Source organism: Amblyraja radiata, chromosome 1 (genome assembly GCF_010909765.2).
Source record: "Amblyraja radiata isolate CabotCenter1 chromosome 1, sAmbRad1.1.pri, whole genome shotgun sequence".
NCBI classification, from domain to species: Eukaryota; Metazoa; Chordata; class Chondrichthyes; order Rajiformes; family Rajidae; genus Amblyraja; species Amblyraja radiata.
Window position 1 is genome coordinate 63,572,453 of NC_045956.1, and position 25,636 is coordinate 63,598,088.

General features: G+C 39.2%; 1 protein-coding gene across 19 annotated transcripts in view; it reads right to left on the reverse strand.

Annotated features, from left to right (window-relative positions):
* The window catches only part of LOC116974623 (calcium/calmodulin-dependent protein kinase type II delta chain), a 270,060-nt gene that overhangs the window by 50,880 nt on the left and 193,544 nt on the right, over positions 1-25,636 (reverse strand). For 6 of the 19 annotated variants that reach the window (XM_033023340.1, XM_033023415.1, XM_033023389.1 and 3 more), the window contains exons 10-13: positions 22,544-22,666; positions 21,851-21,934; positions 18,301-18,343; positions 13,031-13,071 (exon numbers count right to left, since the gene is read on the reverse strand). In XM_033023340.1, the coding sequence (XP_032879231.1) occupies positions 13,031-13,071; positions 18,301-18,343; positions 21,851-21,934; positions 22,544-22,666 (291 nt within the window). Of the gene's footprint in view, positions 1-488; positions 522-13,030; positions 13,072-18,300; positions 18,344-21,850; positions 21,935-22,543; positions 22,667-25,636 lie in introns of all 19 variants that reach the window. The other 13 variants (XM_033023401.1, XM_033023394.1, XM_033023350.1 and 10 more) reach the window with 3 other exon arrangements.

The following is a 25,636-nucleotide window of genomic DNA, read 5'->3' on the forward strand; positions in this document are numbered from 1 at the left end:
ACATACCAATTGAACATCCAAGTCATTCAATACTATATTAACTATTAAACATTGAAATGTACAACTCCATACAGAATTTCAGCTTTTTCTACAATTGTTTTGAAACAAAATTTAAATACTCGCTTAATCTTTAAGGATTTAAAAAAAAAGATTTCTATAATTTTAAAGCATTGAGCAAACCAACATTTGTCATATGAATTGGCAGGCAGGGAAGAAAATACCAGGAATGTATTTTGTTAATTCTGCAGCATCAAAATCATTCACAATTAGAAAATAAATTCATTTCTGATATGGATTTTTTTTAAGGAAGCTTTTACTTAATATATGTTCAAATCAGAGGTTTTGATTTGCAATAAGCAGAACAAATTCCAGTAAGACACAAAATCAACTAAAATTGTGTCTTAAAATTAAAAATATAAAATTTAGTATTTTCACACAGTATTACAAAAAACCCAAGAAAGACATGGCTGTCAGACAAAAATCCTCACCATCATCTGAACACTCGAACTGGACTTCCTTTTCTGACCAAAGAGAAAGAAAAAGAAGATAATTTTCATAGCTTAAATAAATGATTTCTTCAGAAACGGTCTCGCGCTGCAGTTAAATTCATCTGGAAACAGAAAAAAGTTCCACATATGGAAGGCAAAAGTAAAATGCGAAAATATATGAATTTTCACCAAAATTTGTACTGGAGAAGAAAGGATAACAACTAATAGCAAAAAAAGAAATGCACCATAGACAAGACACACAAATTAAAGTAGCATTAAATAATACAAATACTCATATTATTTATTTGATGTTAATAGGATGAGATTACATATGGCACAACGGGATGATAGAGTTGGAGTGAAACACAAAATAGTAATTTATTTTGAATGCTGAAGATCCATCTTATGGTCAAAATCAAGTTGACTCGAGCAGATAGATATTAATTTGCCCAGTTACATCAAGAATAAAGCTAAAGGTGTTTTGATAAATTATTGCACTGTGTCATTTATAAAAGAAAAATTTCCTAGGAACTTTCTAAGACTAAGTTTGTTTCCAACCATCCATGCCTCCGATGTATAATTTCTGCCAATCCATACCTGATTCCACTATATAAAACTATCTCCCTCAGGCTGGTAGACAAAAGCCACAAAATGAGAGTTAAAATAAATAAAGGGCATAAAGGATATGACATGGAATGTCTAAATTTTGCAATGATCTTCCCAGTAATCCATTTTAGTTTAGTTTAGAGAAACAGCACGGAAACAGGTTCATTGGCCACCAAATACGCACCAACGATCTCCACACACTAGCGCTATCTTACACACTAGGTACAATTTACAATATTTACCATAGCCAATTCACCTACAAAACTGTACGTCTTTGGTGTGGGAAGAAACGGGAGAGCTGATCCTCACCCTTAACTTCCCCTTCGACTTCTCCGACTTCCTCGAAATCAAAGGCGTAGCTATGGGCACTCACATGGGCACCAGCTATGCCTGCCTCATTGTAGGATACGTCGAACAATCATTGTTACAGGGGTATACTGACCCTATCACCAAACACTATGGCCGTTACATTGACGATAGCATCGGTGCTACCTCCTGCACCCATGCAGAACTCATGGACTTCTGCATGTCTTGTCTGCGGAGGGCGCTCAGCATCGCCAAGGACTGCTCTCACCCCAACCATGGACTGTTTACCCTCCTACCATCCGGGAGGCGCTACAGATCTCTCCGTTGCCGAACCAGCAGGTCCAGGAACAGCTTCTTCCCGGTGGCTGTCACTCTACTCAACAACGTACCTCGGTGACTGCCAATCACCCCCCCCACTTATTATTATTTATTCAAATCATTTGCTATGTCGCTCTTCCAGGGAGATGCTAAATGCATTTCGTTATCTCTGTACTGTACACTGACAATGGCAATTAAAATTGAATCTGAATCTGAATCTGAATCTGACTTCATTAACTTCACCACCAATTTCCATTCCACACTCAAATTCACTCGGACCATCTGCGACACCTCCCTCTCCTTTCTTGATCTCAGCCTCCATCACAGGAGATAGACTATCGACTGACTTCCATTACAAATCCACTGACTCCCACAACAATCTCAATTACATTTCTTCCTGCAAAGACTCTATCCCCTATTCTCAATTCCTCTGTCTATGCTGCATCTGCGCCCAAGATGAGATGTTCCCTACCAGGACATCTGAGATGTCCTAATTTGTTAAGGGAACGGGGGTTTCCCTCTTCCATCATAGATGAGGGCCTCACACATCTCATATTTTGCTTGGGCAGCTTACAATCCAGTGGTATGAATGTTGATTTCTCTTACTTTAAGTAACCCCGGCAGTCCCTTTCCCTCTTTCTCCATCCCTCTACCACCCAAGTCCCACCAGATTCTCGTTTTCACCCAACAAACAGCTAATCTTTACTTTTTTGCATATCTTTCATTCATTGTTCATATCAGTCTGAAGATGGGTCTCGACCCGAATCATCACTCATTCTTTCTCTCTAGAGATGCTGCCTGTCCCGCTGAGTTACCCCAGTTTTTTGTGTCTATCTTAGCTAACTGAATTACTTCCCCTCATCCTACTGCTACTCTGTCATCATTCCTCCTCAGCCCTGAACCTTAAACCTGCCCTGTACTGACTGTGCGATGCCTTGTCCCTATTCCACTCCAGCCAGATCTGGCACTGTTCCCCATAACATTTTGACCTCATGATATGGCACAAATATAATGTTATTCATTAATTCCTCTAATACCATGCTTAAAATAGTATTGTACTTCTCTAGGCTATAAAATTGACTTGTATGATCAGCGCCATATTCTATCTGATGGCAATACAACAAAAACGTAGTAAATATCATTTCATATTGCATTAGAGCTGCCACATCCCTGCCGCTTAACCTTCAAGCACAAGTACTGCCGTTGCAGATACACTATGTATGACCATAATTTACAGAATTATTAAAACCATTATTGAAACAACTGAAATGTAGTAATTATTTGCACTTTCCTACATAATTGGGTTACTGGTTAAGTGGCAGTCAGTACTTATTAATTCATATTTTTTTTTAATAAAATCAGATGCAATAATTCATAGGCGAATAACATAACATTGAATGCACATTATGGGATGAAAGTCACTTTTGCATTGGATAAAATATTGTTCAAGTTGATACAGGAAAATGGTATTTTATGTGTCTGCATTAGAATGCATGAAAGTGCTTATTAGCATGGTGAAAGTGGAGAATCTTAGTGTTCCAGGGATCAGTGCTAGAAGCACTATGGCTTAAATGTTTAAACTGGAAGGTATAATTGTTTGAATGTGACAGAGGACAGCACTATTGTGGTTAAATTAGTGTTCAAGCAATGCAGATGTCGGAAACAATGATTTGTTCATCTTTCAATCCATCATGTAGCTGAGTATAATGGTATATGGACACACTGATCTGTTTTGTAGTCAATGCCTACTATGTTCTGTTGTGCTGAAGCAAAGCAAGAATTACATTGTCCTATCAGGGACACATGACAATAAACTCACTTGAACTTGAACTCACTTGAAATCTAATTTCAATAAACTAAATAAGGCAGAAATAAAAGAGAAACATCAATATTGCTGACCATGAATGATGTGATTGTTTTAAAATCCATCTCATTCTCTAATGGGCCTGTCCCACTTAGGCAACTTTTTAGGCCAGTGCAGAAAACTATGCAGTTTTCACATGTTCGCGGGTGGTTGCCGGGGAGTCGCCTTCATGGTCGTGATGAGTTCCCGCATTCTGGGAACTAGTCGCGGCTCATTATGGTCGCCATAAATTTTTCAACATGTTGAAAAATTAGCGGCGGCTAGAATGAAGCCGCCGTGGAGAGTAGCGAGAATTCTTGTGCCGCAGGTGGGTTGCCAGGATGTCCTATTGGATTGCCAGGAGGTCGAAGGTTCTCGTGGGTTGTAGCCGGTGCTGACCGGTGAATTTCAATGGCTCATTGGGGAAAAAAAACGTAAGCAATTGTTTTCAGAACCAAGGATAACCGATCGGTAATGTTAAATGTCTGCCGAGCTTCAGTCGTGTGTCTCTGGTTTCTTAAAAGTTGTCTTCACTTCTTTCCCCCCCCTCTTTTAAAGGACTTACCATACACTGTGCTTAATTACAGCGCCAACCTTCCTGTATGACCTTGACTTTGCACCTTGTGATTTTCAATCAGACAGCTTACCCTGTGCTTGCCCTGTCCCCCGCCTGCAAAACCGGTTGGTGAAGGAAGCGATGTGTGTGTGTGTTCCACTATGACAGTCACCCCTCCAGTTTGACAGTCGCCTGAAAAATCGCCTAAGTGGTACAGGCCCTTAACTCTCCTTCTCTGATCTAGGCTATATACAGCTCCAAACCAAGAGCAGTGGTTGAATCTTAACTGTGGATTGGCTCAGCTATACACTCAGTTCATGAAAAATAGGTCTGGCAATCAAATGCCAGCAACTTTGAGGAAAATAGAAATTTCACATTTGTTGCTGTAATACAGGACAAAATTAAATTTAAGCAGGGGACATTAAGTGGGACATTCTTGAAATAAGCAAATGCATGGCGATTATATTGGAGAAGATCGATAAATCAATATAATTAGGCAGTAGAACACAACATAAAGGGATCTGAAGATACCAATAAATTACCCGAGCAATGAAAGCAATCGATGTCCTTAGAGGGAACAGAGATCTAATGTAAAGCATTACCCCACAACAATTCTGATCAGAATACAGATGAAACATAATAGTTGGAGGTTATCAAATAGCATTGTCTAAAAGGGAATGGAAGGGAATGTTACAACTCAGTTTCAGAAAAGGGAGGTCTTAATGAAGTATCTATTCAAATATATATATGCCAAATAACTAATTGTCAATTTTGATTAAATACCTTAACAGGATGACAAATATGATACAGAATAACCGAGGGAGCTTTGAAGATTTTATGACTAAATTCAATAGGGAAGATTAATTTTTAGATGAAACATTCTAGCATCTTCAAGGAGATGGAACACTCTCCACTTGCCTGAAAGAGTGCAGCATCCACAAATCTCAAGAAGTGTGACATCATACAGGACAAAGTAGCCCACTCGATTAGCATTCCAATAACCTTCCGAAACATTCACTTCCTCCCACGCAAGTGCCCAGTGGCAGTGATATGCACCACAATCAAGTTTACTTGCTCAGGTTTCTCTAAGAGCGTTTCCCAAACCCACAATCTCTATCACGAAGAAGGGCAAAGGCGGTGGGATATTAAAACCTGCAGATTTCCCTCCAAGTCACCACACCATAAAAAATCTGGAAATATATTGCAAATGCTTCATTCCCCCCCCTCCCGGGCGATTGCAGATAGTAAATACATGCACTTCTTACTAGCAATGCTCGGATCCAAAAAATAAATAATAAATAGTAATGGCACAATTAATAATAAGAAATTGGTGGGCATTAAAGGAATGATTAATAACCTAATTGATTAAAAAAATGTCCCCGAGTAACCAGCCATTTCCCATCATGAATAACAATTATCTCATAAGAATAACACTGATATTAATGGGCCTGTCCCACTTACGCGACTTTTTCGGCGACTTCCGACACCTGTCATAGGTCGTTGCAGGTCGCTGAAAAATTTCAACATGTTGAAAATCCAGCGGCGACCAGACCAAGGTACGACTCTTTGGGCGAATACTCGCGTCCATACAAGCTTCAACCCCGCGACATGCCGCTGGGGTGTCGCCTGTATGGTCGTGAGTAGTCTCCTCATTCGTTGTAGCATCATTCTGGTTGCCGCTGGATTTTCAACACGTTGAAAATCTTCGGCGACCTGTAACGACCTGTGACGAGTGCCGGCAATCGTCGTAAAAGTCGCGTAAGTGGGACAGGCCCATTGGGCTGATATCTAAAAACACACTAAGAAATGAAAGTATAGACTTATCCTCGCAACTATTATTATTTTCATTATTGAATTCCCCAGCATCAAACTTTAATGGTGCATCACGGATGAGGAACATATTTGAACCAGTCATACATATTGTGGTTACAAGAGCAGGCTAGAATCTGGTTATTTTAGTGGAGACTCTCCTCTTCAGATCTAAAGACTTCCCATCATGTACAAAGCACAATTCATAAAACAAAAAATATGTCCTTACTGGAATCAAAGCTCTATTGAGAAAACAATAATGAGAAATATAACAGTCCCTAACTGACAGCTGACAACAATTAGGCAAGACGTTGTTGTCAATAGATTCAATAGTTGTAAATTTTCAGGAACAGAAATTCTACAACGCTTATTCCAAGGTTAAAGTCCAGTGGTAAAGAAGGCGTTTCATCTTCAGGGAACTGAGGAGAGCAGTTGCGGTGTCAGGTTATAACTGTACAAGACATTTGTAAGACACATTTGGAATCACGGGGTGAACAGTGAAGTATTTTAGAAGTGCTCTGATGTAGGAAATTTTAGTTGCCTTAAGCCCCTGTCCCACTTCGGCAATTTTTTCGGAACTACAGGTGACTAGGCTGTCGCCACATGGTCGCGGGGTGACGCCTGTATGGTCGTGAGTCGTCTCCTCAAAGAGTCGTAACGTTTTTCTGGTCACCGCTGGATTTTGAAATGTTCAAAACTTTTCGGCGACTGTGGGCTTGACGTAGCTTGTCTTCTCCTGTCGCAGGTGCTGTCGTAGGGTGTCGCCAGGATGACGCAGGTTGTCGCCAGATGCCGTTGGTTTTCGCCGGGAGCTGACCAGTGAATTCCATTGGCGACCACCTACGTCAACCTAAGTCAACCGGCGACAGGTACCGGCGACTGAATTGTCTTCAGTTGTCTTCAGTTGTAGCCAACGTTGCTTATCGTAACTTGTCGCGGGTGGACGTAGGGTGACTTTGGTTGTCGCCTGTGTGGTCGTAGGTGTGGTCGTAGGTGGACGTCCTAATGGGTTGCTGGTTGTCAGTAGCTTACCGTAGCACCGTAGCTTGACGTTGACTAGTTGGTAGTTTGTCGTAGTCATTGTCGTAGTCATTGTCGTGGGGGGGGGGGGGGGGGTCCAGTCGCCGCTTTTTCGGCGACCTGCTAAGACTGTGACAGTCGCCGAAAAAAATCGCCTAAGTGCATCAGGCCCTTTACTTGTGCTCAATTGGCTACTTTCTGGAAAAGTAACATTTTCCTTTCCAAAGAATTGTTATCTCTACATCTGGGAGGCAAATATTATCCAAATTAACTGGAAGAAAAGGAACCATTTTAGACAATTAGTCTAATCCTTATTCTTAAAAGGACTAAGTCAATTCCCATATAGAAATGCTGGGTAGAGATCCTGTACAAATCTTGATAAAAATGGCAGGTCAAAACTGATTACAGTCACCCACAATACATCCTCCTCTCATGACGGACCTCTACAGTAATATTCATACAGAAGAAATGCCCCAAGAGCGCTTCTAAAGATTCAAAGGCTGAACAAAACAACTTTGGCAAAAAACTGCATATAGTTGCAGTTGTAGAGAAACAACAAGGACCTTGTCACACAAAGTCTGCTTCTGATTATTTAGTCCATGTGTTTTGCATCTTCCTGTTCTCAGCAACACAATGAGATCAAATATCCTATATTGCTATCTACTGACATCCCCTCTGTGCCAAAAGAAAAAAATAAATAAATGTTACTTATTTTAATATAATTTGCAAAAATGTTTTTTTGGCTCTCAAATTCAGGTGCAGAATATAAGTAACAATTTACTTAAAAATACAAAGATAAATACTATCATCTTAAAAAAGTAGTCAGTAGCAATGCACTAAAAGTATAATGTTCTTGCTGTATCTACCAATTTGACAGTTGTTTTCTCCATTTGAGAAATCTTGCATAATACACAAAAGATTACAGCCAAACCTAACTCTGGCAATGTTACAGCTTAACATGCAAGCACAGCAGTTCCTGCAACTTGAATCTTTGATTCTATGATTCACTGTCGAGACAAATTTTCACTCCCACCACAAACGCCGCTCCCCTCCATTAACACTTCACACTGAGCCAGGCCATTTATAATGTTCATCACATTCCAACTTTTGGCTGAGTTTTTAATTTTTTTAACAGAATTCAACATGATCTGCCCTTATCAATACTTTGTGCCAGTTTTTTCTGTCTACCGTTTTACTGTCTACCAGATTACTTTACAAAACCCAACTTTAACTAAAATTGAAATCTTCATTCTCACACAAATGTCTCTTCCATATCTGCTCAGACCATCAACTTGCTTTTAACATTTATCTTCCTTTTGCCATTTTTTCCCACTGGGTGGCGTTGTCAGCAATGGCAGCCTCGCCAACGGTCTGTCTGTATTTTCGTCTTTTTCGTTATTTTTAGTGTATTTTAAAAAGTATGTGTTAATGTTCTCTGGTTTGTTTTATGTGGGGGGTGGGGGAGGTGTTCGGGGGAAATTTTCTTTCACTCTCTTACCCTGATGGAGATGCGATTATTTTCCGGATCGTATCTCCGGTCGCTCTGCGGCCTAACATCATGGAGCTGGAGGCCTTGCTCGAGACTGACTTAGAGCCCCACCGCGGGGCCGTGGACTTACCATCGGAGCCTGCGATCCCTTGCCTGGGATCGACGCTCCAACCGTGGCCTGCTGATTTCACCATCGAGGAGCTCGCAGCCTCGGGTAGAGACTGATGTCGGGAAGCTCCAACGTCACAAGAGGTTCGACCAGCCCCGACCCGGGTTCCGATCGACTGGCCCTGGGAGCTGAGTCCCCCCGATGCGGGAGCTTGATCGCCCCGATGCGGGGGGCTCGACTGCCAGCTACGGGAGCCAAGATCATCCCGTCAACGGAAGACTCGAGGCCCACGACCGCGGGAGAACAAAGAAGGGAAGAGATTGAACTTTTTTATCACCTTCCATCACAGTGAGGAATGTGGAGGAGTCACTGTGGTGGATGTTTATGTTACAATGTATTTTGTGTGTTTTGTTGCTTTTTATTGGTATGACTGTATGGCAAATCAAATTCTTCGTATGTTGCAAAACATACTTGGCTAATAAAATGATTATAATTATGATTATTATGATTGGTAGAAGCACCTCTATTTTGTTCTGAGAGACTACCTTTCAAACCCGTGTCATTTCTTTAACATGAAGAATATTTTAAAACACAATTGCTTGGCAGAGTTATTCTCCAAATCGGAATTCATGTGTCTACTTCAAAGTGCTTGGCATTTAAAACTGATTTTTTCTTTAAATATTGCATTAGATGCTAGAAGAACCAAGAGGAAGAGTGGAACTCTTTGTGCTCTTTGATCTGTGGACACAGATGCAACTGGTCAATCAGCCTCCTTCTAGGATGCAAAGTACAATTATTCTGAGTTGTCATGGCAAAAGCAGTGTCTGTGATTATAATGTTTCCATGTGTCGATTCTCTAATACTTCTGCCATTAATATTATCAGAAAAAATGTAAGTAGTCCAGTTTATTTACTAGAAGTTTCTACACTTTTTACCGTAAAGCATATTGGTTAAATAATTTCCAAAGTTTACTAAATCTAACAATCAAAACAGTTATTGTAAAATGACAATGGGATCTAAAGCATACACAAAGATTGGTCAGGCAACTGGCTACTTCAATGATGATCTTTATATTACATTCCACTAACTGCAAATAATGAACCCTGTCATGCTATTTTTGTAAACAATTTTTATTCCTCTAACGTAGACAAAAATGTTGGAGAAACTCAGCGGGTGAGGCAGCATCTTTGGAGCGAAGGAATAGGTGACGTTTCGGGTCGAGACCCATCTTCAGTCTGATCAGGCTGAAGATGGGTCTCGACCCGAAACATCACCCATTTCCTTTGCTCCATAGATGCTGCCTCACCCGCTAAGTTTCTCCAGCATTTTTTCTACCTTCTGCTTTCCTTGTTTAATAATTTCACAGCGATATGACCAGCTATCAGTAATACTTTACTAATAACCAAAAATCAATCCTTAGTTTCTGAGATATTATGCATAATCTCTTATCAGCAAAATGAATAAAAAACTGTAAATTCTAAAAAAAACAAAGTATTTTATGTACGTACGATTAAACTAATTGAATGAACACACTTAAAGTGTAGTTACAATTAATACGCTCAATTTGATAGGGAAGCGTTGCAGTTAAAATCCTGAGCTCACAATATGAACACAGACCTAAATTGAGCAAGTTAGAACATAACTATGCCAACAATTTATCACAAAATATCATGGAAATACTCCATATGGAATTCATTATTATCTTGCCTCAAACTTAATAACATTTTGACTTGAAACTATCATCCCATTGTGAATAAGTAACATAACCTTCAAAACTATTTCTCAGTTAAATGTTTAAATTGAAGGAAATTAAATCTCCACTTCAAATAACCAAGGCAGGGTTGCAACAAACACAAATTAGTAAAACAAAAATCACAATCATATCTTAGACTTAGTAGTACAACATAATTAAATAATCAAATTCCATAAATGTGAAAATAGTATATAAATCATGCTTAAATAACTAAACATTGGCTAATGCAGGAAGCAGATGGAATGAAAAAGAAACTTTGGTAAGGTTTTTTTTCCCCAGAGAGAAAAACAATATATACAGGCATGATCAGTGGTTTCTCATAGTGCACAAAACTCCATAGATATACATGATATAGAGAATGAACACTGGCTCTATAGAAATGTAAATAGTAATTCCTTATAATCATTTACGTATGGCATATAGCCACAATGGAGAAATATGGATTTAGTAAAGGGTTAATTATCTCACCATGGAAATTTCTTCTTTCAACTTAAGCATGGTCTTAAAACAAGTGGGAAGTCAAAAAATGCAACCGATCCTTTTTAAGCAGCATCAATATCAGTGTTGAAGATAGATTACTTTTCTCAAGACAACAGTTGTTCCTTGTACAGGGACACTTAATTTTTTTTGTAATCTTAAAACCTTTAATAAAGACCATCTTCCTACAGAAAATAGAGCCTTGCAGTGCCATGCCCTTTATACTTTCAACCTGGCCCATGGGTTCATTATTAAAATCCTTCCTAAATCTGGAAGGAATTTTTTACATGGTTAGAAAAATTAGAATGGAAAGTTGAAGCCTGTAAAACGTAATGACAACTTCCTTCAAGACAAGTTTTTTTATGCTGGTTCATAAAACCATTCTGCTTCTATATTAACTTTGTTAAAATTGTCTGACTGGTACAGCTTTACCCGTCATAGGCGTGAAGACATTTAGTTGATACATCAGCTGTTCTAAGAGATGCACATACAGTTGAACAATATGAACGACAGTACAATTTTTAAGGATATTTTCAAGGTAAATGTTGGTGTTGTTTTCATGATATTTACTTGTAATAATTTCCCAGTTAAGAATGAGTGATTTAGGCAAATTCTAATAATCTTTATAAAATTTGCTCTTCCATAGCAAATGCTACAATTATAAATCATCATCATTGTTGAAAACATCAATAGGCACGTTACCTTACGATGCTAGGTACGATAGTGATCGCAACTTCTACTGAAGTGTGGATGGCCGTTGCCCTACTACAATTAACAAGTTTCCCCCCCTTTCAACGAAATAATGAAATGGCTATAAATTTAGATTTGGAACTACTTTGGGTGGCCATGATAACCTTTTGTCAAAAAATGTCAAAAACAGTAAGCAAACCTCCAACCTATCCATCACATTTAATATCCATTGAATGAGTGATTCACTCTTATAATATTACTTACCCACCTCTCTTGATCTGATCATCTTCCCCAGCCCCTTTGTAGACACTTATCAGTAACCCAAAATTAACTAGGTATGCAAAATATGTCTGGCCACAAATATGTCCTCAAAGATTTGTTGGATAACATAAGATATTGTTAAAACTGTTTCCAGATCAGAGGGGCTTTCATTAATGTTTAACTGGTCTTCATCAATCAGTGTTTATTGCCAGAGCTCATATGAAGAATTAAGCTCTATGAATATTGAAGTATGGATGAGTTCTATTAACCAAGCTCTATTCTGATTCAAAAACATTTGTGGAAACGACCTGAAATTATTGTATATTCACTTATTTCACAAGTGAAATGAGATTGAAACACTAGCCAAAAAAGTGTTTCAATTTTTACATTGTTCTGTCAATTGTGTATGGAGCTGGTGAACTGGAAGCTGAACAGTAAAATTCTTAGAAGTTTTCAAACCCAGCTGACCTAGAAAATAAATTATCTTCCTTACTTTCCTTAGAGTCATTGAACGAGCTTACAAATGAATTATTCCGATCCGGTAAAAGGAATCACTTTCTATATGGGGTATAATTTTAAACTACAGTGCTTGTTATTGAACAATTCAAAAATTATGCAAACCAAAACTCAGAGAAATTAATTTGATCAAATATAGCATTAGGGCCAATGTGCAACATCCTGGTCAGGATTAACCCTGATTGCGTTCAATACCTTCAATCTTTCTTTCCATTACTGACTTTATCTTTATTTTCCAACCTGTGCAAAATCCTAGTTGAGATCATAATAATTTTGCAGATAGTTAACAATTTAACAATTGGCTAATGTTCTGACAATTGAAACTGCAGAAACTAAATGAACAAACGGGTGACAGATCTAACTCAAATCTCATAGTGTAAGCATGCCAGTTAATTTGATGTATCAGTGTCATATCTAGCCAAGGTATGTAGTCATACAGGCTATTCCCTTAATAAGCCATTGGAGATATATAATTAAAGCTATATCTGGATCTTTATTTTTGTAATTGAAGAGGATGTTCTAAAGCTAATCTCCACAAGTGGACCCAGCATGAGAGATTAACTTGATTCAGTTAATGGCTTAGTGATGTTCAGTGATGTCTTAACTGCAAGGAAAGAGTTGGTTAAAAATAAATTATAATTTGTGTGCAGGATGGGAAGCTATTTCTGTGAAAGCCACACCAGCCTGCAAGTCCGTCAACAGTAATAAAAAGACTGAAAACCCCACTAGAGAAATTCAAGTAAGAACATGATTTGTTAGTCTGTGTGACATGGTTAAATTCAAACTAACCTTAACTCCATCTGTCTTCTTGTTCATCAGACTCTTTGCTGCTGTAAATTGACAACAAACAGTATGTTCAGTTACATAATTTCCAACAATCACAAGGACTTGTCTTTTCGGGAAAGCCAGTACTGTTTAACTTGCAGCAACATGAGCAGCAGCGGAGCCACTAGTGAAAGGTAAAGAGCTGCTACAAGTCAAAACTGACTTTGTTGCAGCTGAAAGCAATCATAGGCAGAGAAAACCCAAAGCAAATTTATCGATGGCAGGTAAAAGTCAATTTTAAATTCAAATAGCAAGCTCGAGTTATTAATCAATGAAAGAGTGATTGCTTCAAGATACAAAAATGCCCGATTAGTGGTGTAAGATCTTACCTTACAGAGAACATATTCCAAATAAAGTGGAAATAGGAAAAAAAGGTAGGAACAAAAACAAACAGGTTTAAGATCAGGTTACTTCTGTCTCAACATTTTGTGACACAAAATATCTAAAACCTTAAAGGAAATGGGGAATTTGTTTTCTTGTCACTGACTATATGCAAGTTTTAAAGAAAAATACTCCTAAAATAACAATGAATTGATAAAGGATAATTGTTTAAGTGATTAATCACATTTGTAACAAACTGTATGATACAACTTTTGTGTGAATTTTGTATTAACTTAAAATTGGTAAATAAAATATATCAATTTAACAGACTTGGTTGACAACCACAAACAAAAAAGGCAGCATTTAAAACAAAGAAGCTAGAATGGAACTCAGAAGGCTATAAATATTTCAGGTGCTACATAATAATGACAATATGTACTTCACTTCCAAAATGTAGCTCCAATTAGTGACCTTATCTTCCAATTAGAGGCCAATATGCTGCCATTACTGCACAATACTGAATTTCAGGACAACAATCTTTTAGAGATTTATTAAAGTGCCAATCACTGAAACAAGAAAACAACATTTAGATACCGGTGTAAATTTTAGCAGTAATTTTGGAATATTGTTGCTACAAATATAAAGATAATATTATTTTAATTAGAATGCTTCTCTAAAGATGTTATTAATCAATGTGCCCAATTTCATGCAGAGGTTTCATTAATCTTCAGCTGGTATCATAGCTAAAGATTGGGAGAAATTGAATCAAAGACTGAGCCAATCCATACAAATTCAGGTCACCTATTCTGTTTCTTCATAACACTTCACATAGTTCTTTGCTTCTTCAAAAGTTTATTGCTGATTATATCAAACATCTACAGATTTACTCACAAATTACTCTGATAACTGATTTATGATATTTTTAGAACAGGAATCGATCATTCATTCCGCAGACAAATTTTGCCATTCAATGATATTATGACTGTTCTACATCCTAAATCCGAATCCCAATCCTAAAAAATCCTAATGAATTCTAATCCTGATTCATATTGTTTGAAACTACTACCGAACAAAAATATATCAATCACAATTTTGTGAAAGACACCACTTTTTGGACAAGTTCCAAATTTTCACTAATCTCTGGGTGAAATTGTGCTTGCCATCTTGACTGCAAAATGTGAGCCCGAAGCTGAACTGCAGATTTAATCAGACGTTGCACCACAATACAAAGTATAATCTTCCAGCAACTAGAGAGCGTTGCTCCTGGATGACCACACGCTACCATGCCAGAAAGGCAGTGGGTAATTTACAGATGGGACAATGAACCCAGTGGTTTAAAGGGATGTGAACAAGTGGGTGAAGAATAATAATCATTACGTCAGAGTGATACACCATAGAAATTGGCTCTGCACCTTGTCATATCCATGCTGACCATTAAGTATCCATCTATATTTATCCCATTTATTAGCACCTGGTCCATAGGCTACAATTGCCTGGCAATTGAAATATTCATCATGAACATTTAATTCTATGCAGTGTAATCCAGAGAGCAACCATCTACTGGAGAAAAAAAAGGTAACCCTCTTACTCAGTTTAAACACAAATGCCTCCTTTGCTGCTGTGGTGAATAGTTACTTCAATCATCATTATCTGTGCATCTCATAATTTGGTTCAGCTTTATCAGATCCCTCTTCACTCCAAGGACACCAAACTCAGCATATTCAGTCTCACTTTATAATTGAAACATTCTACCCCAGGCCACAAATCTCCCCTGCATTTTCTCCCGTGTGATCATATGCTTCCTATCCTGTGGCGACCAGAACTGTACACCATACCTCAGCTGTGGTTTCATCAAAGTTTTTTTCAATTGCACATCCTATGTTTGGACATCCAAATTCAAATAATTGCAAGTTGTTGGGAACAAAATTGTGAGAGACAGGATTAATAATTACTTGGAATGGCAGGGATTAATCGGAGATAGCCAGCATCCTTGTCAAAGATAGATCTCGTCTGAGCAATTCGATTGCATTTTTTGAAGAGGGAACAAAGTGAATTGATGAGGGCAGTGCAGTAGACATGGTTTACTTCAACAAGATCTCACATAAGAGGCTGGACCAAAGGTCCATGGGATACAAAATTGGCTTTGCAATAGGAGACAGAGGGTAATGGTAGAGTCCGGACTTTGACCCACAACCACCTCTCTTTCCAGCTTTCTCCCTCCTCCATCAGTCAGAAGAAGTGTGAAACATGAAACATTGTCTATCCATTCCCTCCACAGATGCTTTCTGACCTGCTGAGTTCCTCCAGCAGTTTGTTTGTTTCTTGCTCTGACAGATTCAAGTATTAAGATTAAATGTATGCAGGGTATTCCAGTCTGCAAACACCTTCTGAAGGGAAAAAAGTACCTCTCTTACTTCTCACCTTAATCCTAATGCCCCTTTGCTGTTGTGGTGAAAAATTACTCCAATCATCACTATACATGCCCCTCACAATTAAGATTCAAGGAGTTATGGAAAGGAATAAGGATGGTCTAGAATTTAAGGTCCTGAATTGGGAGCAGGCCAATTTCAATATCGTAATATAGCACTTGACAAAGGTAGATTTAGTGCAACTACTTGCTGATAAATCTACATCCAACAAGTGGGAGTCTTTTAAAATGGAATGTTGTGAAACCAGGGCCAGCGAAAGAGTTTGTTGGGGTCCTGACAGATTTTTAAACCTTTACTGGCCTTGGGTGACCGGAGGATGGAAAACTGGGCAGCTTTATTGAAGAAAGCATCCAAGTAATTACAGGCTTGTGAGTATAATGTCACTGATAGGAATGTTATTGAAAGAACATTCCGAAGTACAGCATTAATTGCACTTAGAAAAGACGTATTTGATCAAGGGTAATCTGCCTGGCTTTGGTGGTGGGAGATATTGTCACACTAATTAGATAGAATTTTTCTACTACAGAAACAAAATACATTGATGTAGAGGCAGTGTGGTCGATGTAGTCTACATAGAAGGTACACAAAAATGCTGGAGAAACTCAGCGGGTGCAGCAGCATCTATGGAGCGAAGGAGATAGGCAATGTTTCGAGCCGAAACCCTTCTTCAGACTGATAGGGGGTGGGGGAGGCGGGGAGAAGAAAGGAAAAAGGAGGAGGAGCCCGAGGGCTGAGGGAGAGATAGGAAGGGGAGGAGACAGCAAGGGTTAACAGAATTGTGAGAATTCAATGTTCATGCCACCAGGATGCAGACTCCACAAGTGGAATATGAGGTGCTGGGAATATGAGGTGCTGTTCTACATAGTCTACATAGATTTCATTACGGCTTTCGTCAAGGTCCCACATTGAATATTGGATCCAAAATGTTAAAGCCCATGGGGTCTAAGGCAAATCGTCAAGTTGGATCTGAAGTTATCTGGGTCTCTAATGTCCTTCTTTATTTATTTCTTCATTTTTGGCTTGTGAACATAACTATCAAGGCCAGGTGATAGTGAGCTGATTTGAACTGCATCATCAGTGCCGTTGAAAGAATGATGATATGTTTTCAAGTCAGGATGGTGCACAATTTGGATGATAACCCACAGGTGGTCATATTTCTATGTAGCTGCTGCCCGTGTCCTTTCTTGGTGGTAGAGGCTGGGGGTTATGGTGTTGAAGTAGCCCGAGTGAGTGGCTGCAGTGCATTTCAGAGATGATACACACTGCATTGGTGATGGAGAGAGTGAATGTACAGGACTGGTATGAACAGCTTGTCGTGGATAGTATCAAAAATTAAAAGTATTTTTGTGGCTACACTCGTGAAGGCTCATAGAGAAGGAAATCACTCTGGAGTCTTTTGGTGGAAGGAATCTGCCTTCTGACCTATGTGACCTGTATGTGCTCGAGTCCTGACTGGCCTCTGAAATGTCGCAGCAGGGAACTCAGTGCAAAGGAAATTAGGATTGGCAATAAGTGCAGATACTGTCACATTCTCTGGGGATTAGTAGTGATGATCCTTACTCTCAGTGGCATATGTACTTTCGCATTCTTATCACTCAGCCTCCAACCAAAGTTTGATGCTCACCAAAGTCTGCAGTTTGATCTCAACAGCCCTTCACAAAATGACTGCATTGCCTTTGCTCTGCTCCACTCTTTCAGTTGCGTTTTTTGTAGCTCATTCTTGATGATCCCACAAGTGTTGCCAGACTTGCTGCTGCCTCTAGGGATTACTCCACTCTACCTGGTGCTTCTTTTACACCTCACTCTCAATGTCGGTGCCACCTCTTAGCCCATTTCCATTTCAGATTACGAGTATTTGCAAGTCATTGATGTATATTCTCTGGTTTCATGGTCCTTTGAACTCATTTTTTAAAAATAATATGTAATTTTCCTCTTATTTCTAGAAACTCTTAGAAGTTAACTATCCTAATGCTAGCTTCTTATTGCTTCTTATTATCGCTTCTTGTGATGAACTAAATCTCACATTTACTTAAATATTTAAAAATATTGAATGAACTATTTATCTCTTTTCAGAATCATGATGATCCAATCCTATGGTTTATGACAAGGCATTTGGGGAAAAATAAAATATCCTAACAAGTACTTGAATACCTTATATAACAAACAATACAAACATGTATATAGTTTTTAAAGGAAACAAACTTGGTATAAGACAAAGACTGATAAAATGTATTCTTCGTTCAACATTAAATATTATAAATATCTCTTACTATACCAGTCATATTTACATTGATTTAGACATGAAAAATTACATGACAATTTAGTATGTATATCATACCAAATTATTGTTATCTATCTAAATGATTCTAAAATTGCTGAATTCCCATCCCACCACTAATATTGACTAAATGAGGATATGTAATTTTAAGATTTTATTCTGCATAATTCTTGTGTGCAAACAAGATTAGAATTTTTCACCCGCACCTGAGAAGTTTCTTGTGGCCAACATTGTTGTGAGAATCGCACCCTGAAGGAGTTAAAACAAAAAAATATATATGAGGAACAACAACCAACAATCTACATTTATACAAGTAAATTTCTATCAATATTCTGGTATAATTCAACTGGCAGTACATTTTATTAAATTGTTATTTTGACTTTCTTTTGTTATGTACCTGTATGTGTATTTGGTTAAACTTCTAAGTTTTGATCATGCAATATTTTTTGTGTATTCAAGATAATAGGGTAGTCAATTTTGCATGTGATTGGTCTTCTAGACAAAAAAGGGAAAGACAATCGAGGAAGACTGGAAGATAGCTAATGTTGTGCCTTTAAGAAGGGCTGCAAGGACGCCAGGGAAGTACAGGCTTGTGAGTCTGACGTCAGTGGTGGGAAATATACTGGACAATACTTTGAAGGACAGATTCATTTGCAGTTTGAAGGTCAAGAATTGATTTTGGATTTGTTTTTGAGACATCATATTTGAAAGTCAATTATGTTTTTTTGAGGAGGTGAACAAAAGGCTTTATAAGGTCAGGGCGGTGGATGTTGTATGCATGGACTTTCTTAAGGCCTTTAACAAGGTCCCACATGGTTGGCTAGTCCAGATGGTTAGAATACATGGAATCCTGGATGAGATCGCAGATGTGATACAAAATTGTCGGTGGTAGGAGGTAGTGTATGGTAATGGTGGGCTTCTTTTCATCTTTAATCACTGATGTGCCGCAGTGACGGTACTGTGTCCTTTATAATTTATAAATATATACACATACATACACACATACATGTACACATATATGATTAGAGAACATAGGTGTCATAATTAGTAAGTTTTGCAGATTACCACAAAATTGGTGATGTAGTGGACAATGAAGATGGCTGTCAAAGGCTTCAACAAAATAGAAATGAACTAGAAGAGTTGGCAAAGGAATGGCAGGCAGAATTTATCTCAGAAGTGCAAAGTGATTTATTTGGGAAGTTAAACCTGGCCAGGTCATGTAGAATTCTGGGGAATCTTGAACAGAGAAACCATGAGGATTAAGTACGCTTCTCCCTGAAAGTGGCGACACAAGTAAACAGAATGGTGAAGAAGGAGATGGTATGCTTGGATTCAACAGCTGAGGCACCGAGTGCAAGAGTTGGGGCATCATGTTACAGTTGTACAATTGTTGATGAGATCACACTTGGGAGTTATGTGTGCAGTTTTGTTCGCTATGTGGCAGGAAGGAAGTGATTATGTAAGAGAGGATTCAGAAAAGATTCATGGGAACGATGTTTGGAATGGAGGCCTGGAGTTATAAAGAAAGACTGGATAAGCTTCGGCCTTTTCCCCTGATAAAGGAGGCTGAAGGATTAAATAGAGTTTTGAGAGATGCAGCGTGGACCATTGGCATCCCACCAAATTCCCGCCAACAAATGATCACCCGTTCACACTAGTTATCCCACTACACACAAGGGGCTATTTACAGAGGCCAAATAACCTACAAATCCACACGTCTTTGGAATGTGGGAGGAAACCGGAGCAAACTGGAGGAAACATACATGGCCACAAGGAGAACATGCGGGTCTGAAGAAGGGTTCCAACCTATTCATTTTGTTAAGAGATGCTGCCTGACCTGCTGAGTTACGTTAGCATTTTGTGTCTATATTTGGAATAAACCAGCATCCTTCCTGCCTTGGTTCCTTGCTACACACTATCGGAGAGGTCATGCAGGCCAGGATTTTATTCCTTGGAACCAACTAGAATGAGGGGTGATCTTATAGAGGTGTATAAGGTCATGAGGGGAATAGAAAGGGTAAATGTACAGAGTAAGGGAATCAAGAACCACGGGTCACAGGTTTAAGGTGAGCGAGGAAAGATTTAATAGGAACCTGACGGGCAACTTTTTGGTCGGTATATGGAACGAGCTGCCAGAGTTGGTAGTTGAGGCAGGTAGATTTACAAGAACGTTGCCAGGCCTAGAGGGCTTGAGCTATAGGGAGAGGTTGAGAAGGCTGAGACTCTATTTGGAGCGCAGGAGGATGAGGGGTGATCTTAAGATGTGTATAAAATCAGGAGAGGAATAGATTGGGCAGACGCACAGTTTCTTGCCCAGAATAGGGGAATCGAGAACCAGAAGAAATAGGTTTAAGGTGAGTGGGGAAAAGATTTAATAAGCATCTGTGGGATCACTTTTTCATGCAAAGGTGGCAGGTGCATGGAATGAGCTGCCAGAGGAGTTGGTTGAGGCAGGTAATATTGCAACGTTTAAGAAGCATTTTGATAGGTACATGGATAGGGCAGGTTTAGAGGGATATGGGCCAAACACAGGCAGATGGGACTAGTGTAGATGGGACATGTGGCCAGTATGGGCAAATTGGGCCGAAGGGTTTGCTTCCACACTGTAAGACTCTATGACTCTTGCTATTTGGCCACATGACAGGGTTTCTGACAAGGTTTGATTAAATGTAAGAAGGAACTGCAGATACTGGTTTAAACCAAAGATATACACAAAACGCTGGAGTAACTCAGCGGGCCAGGCAGCATCTCTGGAGAGAAATAATGGGTGACGTTTCGGGTGGGACCCTTAAGTATGTCTGGCAGACTCTCTGTAGTCTCACCCGTTGAAGTCCCTATCTGATGCCTTTGTTGCATTTGAAGCACAATCTTTATCCCATGGGAACAGGCAACCATATGCTTGTCTCTAAATATCTAAATTTATCAAGTTCGATCCTCTATTTCATTATGTACAAAAATACAAATATTTAGATGTCTCCGTCCTTGTGGTTTTAAGTGCAAATCTGAGTGAAGGAATTTCTTCATATTCACCAGCTTGCTAAGAGAGTTTCAGTTCTTAGACATCTTATGAAGAAAAGAATCAAGTGATGTCCAATTTAGAAACCTTTAGCAGTCCTTCGGGTTTTCTGCAACTCCTTACAGTCAAGATGTAATCTTTCAAAAAAAAACTCCTGCCAATGCTTGATGTCTCAATGTATCTGCCCCTCAAGAAGGCGCTGACATTAAGTCCTACTCACCAGTTGTACTCCGCATCCTCCATGCAAGAACAGCCCATCACCTGCATAAGTGGGGGATGACAGACAGCCCTGCTTGCGACTGCGGGCATCCAGACCAGACCATTCCACACATCGTGAATGACTGCTCACTGAAGCTTTTCCCTGGTGGCATCAAAGTCATCCACCCAGTCACTGATGCTGTCCTGGCCTGGATGTCTATCCTTGATCTACAACTTTAGGCTGTGCACGCCATACGCAAGAAGAAGAAAAAGTACTCCTGCTAGTGTGTATGGCCAACAAATGGGATGGCCTTGAATGCTCAGAGCAAACATTTAAAGTCAAAGTCAGAACAATCTATAGTGCCACTTGCAATGCAATGAAAGGACCTCATTTAATACATGTTTGTTTTTACGGCGGGGTGTGGGGGGGGGGGCTGTCACATTGATTTTTTTTCCGAATAAATAAAATTCAAATCAGCAAATAAAATAAAAATGAGAAATACAGCTTCAGGTTAAGAGAATTAAATAAAATTATATCTGACCTTCAGTTTTCTTCTAGCGTTGAATTTCTTTAGGCATTCCACAGTCTCCTGTCTGTGCATGCAAGATGCTACAGTTGATCGTTGCTACAAAACAAACACATAAATGTTTAATAAGTACTTTCCATTATAGCAATATTTTACATTTAATTACAAACATTTGTATTTTCCTTCACTCCCGAGTATCCGTGGAAAATTATGGACAAAGACGAACTAAACAATTTGTTGCTGTTCCTCAATCTATTGGATGCCTTCCCCAAATACGTGTAATACTGTAAGTAACACTGGTAAAGGTAAATCAAAATAATCATAACCAATGTCAGGTAAGACTCACAGAGTCCTATTTTGGTGTACAAGTTTGTAAAATGGTGTGTGAAAATCAGATTCAGTGTGATTGGTGAAACTGCAAAGATATTGAACCTCATACACTTCCATTTTTTTTGCCTTGGAATTTGTCAGGTACTGAAATTGTGGAAGACTCCATATAAAGGCAAGTTCTGTAGATATTGAGATGGTCTAACGGGAAGTTTAAAAAAGAATTAATTAACTTTTCACGTTCACCTTTAGTTATATTTCAAAATAATGAAACAGTGCCCTGCGTCTGATGGAGTACAGAATTATTATTAATAGGAATTGAGTATAGGTTACAAGGGATGATACAGTTGGCAGTGATGCAATATAAGAGATGGCACTTACACATATCCATGGATGTTTCAGGGCTTCTGAGCCAGTGATCCGTTTGGCAGGGTTGATGGTTAACATTTTATTGATAAGATCTTTAGCTTCTGGAGTGACCGTATCCCACTCTGGTGAAGGGAACTAAAAAACATGTAATTAAAAAGATTTGAAATAAACTGCGCATGGTGAAAAATTGAAACAAATACAAAAAATTATGAAAACCCCATGGGCGGAAGGTAAAACGGAAAATAATTCAGGGTTAAGACCTTTCATTAGTATTACATAGAAACATAGAAAATAGGTGCAGGAGTAGGCCATTCCAGCCTGCACCGCCATTCAATATGATCATGGCTGATCATCAAACTCAGTATTCTGTACCTGCCTTCTCTCCATACTCCCTGATCCCTTTAGCCACAAGGGCCACATCTAACTCCCTCTTAAATATAGCCAATGAACTGGCCTCAACTACTTTCTGTGGCAGAGAATTCCACAGATTCACCACTCTCTGTGTGAATTTTTTCTTTCTCATCTCGGTCCTAAAAGATTTTATCCTTAAACTGTGACCCCTTGTTCTGGACTTCCCCAACATCGGGAACAATCTTCTTGCATCTAGCCTGTCCAACCCCTTAAGAATTTTGTAAGTTTCTATAAGATCCCCCCCTCAATCTTCTAAATTTCAGCGAATACAAGCCGAGTCTATCCAGTCTTTCTTCATATGAAAGTCCTGCCATCCCAGGAATGAGTCTGGTGAGCCTTCTCTGTACTCCCTCTATGTCTTTCCTCTGATTAGGAGACCAAAACTGTACGCAATACTCCAGGTGTGGTCTCACCAAGGCCCTGTACAACTGCAGTAGAACCTCCCTGCTCCTATACTCAAATCCTTTTGCTATGAAAGCTAACATACCATTCGCTTTCTTCACAGCCTGCTGCACCTGCATGCCTACTTTCAACGACTGGTGTACCATGACACCCAGGTCTCGATGCATCTCCCCGTTTCCTAATCGGCCACCATGGTATGGTAACTGTTTTTTTTTTTACAAATGCTGCTGCCTGCCCTGACAAACATTTTCTGTTTTAATTTCAAAAGAGAATAAAAGACAGAGCTGCTGTACAAGCATTAGCAACTTGACTTTCACCCACACAACACATTTCCAATACATCTTGGCAATAAATCTATGGTTTATTGTTTTATTTGTTTAATTAGAAATGTGTTTAATTGGAAATTCACTGCAAGGCAGTCCTTTTGAGGGTAAACAGTACAAATGCTATTAATTCCATTCAAAATTAATTGGAGTATTTCACAAAATAAATACAGTGATCATGGAAATGATCATTTTGGTGCTAGATGGCTTTAAACTATTTAACATTTTCTAAAAAATGCAGACATATCTCTCAGTCCTAATGCACCATTCTCAAACATCACGAAAATTACCTCAGAAGAAATAGAAGGCAGTCAACGCACTGCACTTATACAGTCCCCTTAATGTAGTAAAACAACTAAAGGAGGTTAACCAGATATATTCTGGTCATACAAGAAAATCTTAAAACATTGATTAAATGGTTGATCAAGTAGATCAGATGAGATTGTAGACAAAATTGCTGGAGAAACTCAGCGGGTACAACAGCATCTACAGGGATGCATTAGTCTGAAGAAGGGTATCGGCCCGAAACGTTGCCTATTTCCTTCGCTCCATAGATCCTGCCTTACCCGCTGAGTTTCTCCAGCAATTTTGCCTTCCTTCGATTTTCCAGCAACTGCAGTTCCTTCTTGGACAGATCGGATGAGATTCCAGTCTTCTCAAGTTTGGAAGTTGAAGTGGTTGTTAGTGATGGAGCAATTGTTTCAGAGTTGGTGCATTAGAGTTAACAGCATGGAAACAGGCCCTTTGGGCATGGAAACAGGTGGTACGGTATGTTGCAGCTGTACAAATCGATGGTGAGCTTGTACCTGGAATATTGTGTTTAGCTTTGGTCACCCTGCTAAGGAAAGATGCCGTCAAGCTGGAAAGAGTGCAAAGAAGAAACATGAGGATGTTTCCTGGACTTGAGGACTTGTGCTATAAGAGATTGGGCAAGCTAGGATTTTAATCCCTGGAGCAGAGGCGGCACAGATATATAAAATAATGATAGGAATAGGTAAGCTAAACACAGAGTCTTTCATCAAGGTCAGGGAATAAATACAATACAATACAATCAGTTTTATTCGTCACTTGCACATAAAGTGCGAGTGAAACGAATTTGCCAGCAGCAGTATAATGAAAAAGAACACACTAAAAATTTAACACAAACATCCACCACAGCATTTAGTCACTGTGGTGGAAGGCACAAAATTTGGCCAGTCCTTCTACATTTTCCCCCGTGGCCGGGACCTCAACCTTCCGCAGCCGCCACTGCGGGCGTCCAGATGTGCAGACAAGGTCAAAAGTCCAGGTACGTCCTGAATCGGTGCTTCCCTACCGGAGACCGTGGCTTCAGGTTAGTGTAGGCCGCAGGCCGGCGGTTGGAGATTTAAAGTTCCCACCACGCTGCAGCCAGAAGCACCGCGGACCGCAGGGCCGGCGGTCGAAGCTCCCCTCCAGGGGTCCCTGGCGAAGAACGCGAGGAGATAGATTTAAGGTGAGAGGAGAAAGGTTTCAATTGGAACACAAGGGGCAACTTTTTCAAATGGTGGTGGGTATATGGAACAAGCAACCAGAGGAAGTAGTTGAAGTGTGTTCAATAACAACGTTTAAAAGACATTTGGACAAGTGCCTGGATAGGAAATGCTTAGAGCAAGAATGGGTCTAGTTTACACAGGGCATCTTGGTTGGTATGGAGTTGGGTGGAAGGGCTTGTTTTCATGTTGTACAGCTCCATGACTCTAAATACAATTGCTTTGATAACTGATTTTTTGCTGGATTTAAAATATTTCCTAACTCTGTACTCCAAAGGCCATATTTCCGTGATATTTCACTGTGCAAATTAATTTAACTTAGTCTCAATATAATTCGACATGAAACTAGAATTAAATTGATTGAAATCAATTACTTGACTGTTGCTCACTATTTAATCTATATTGATTTTAAATCACTGTTCTTTCTCCTCTTACTTCTTGGAAGAGCAGATACCTAA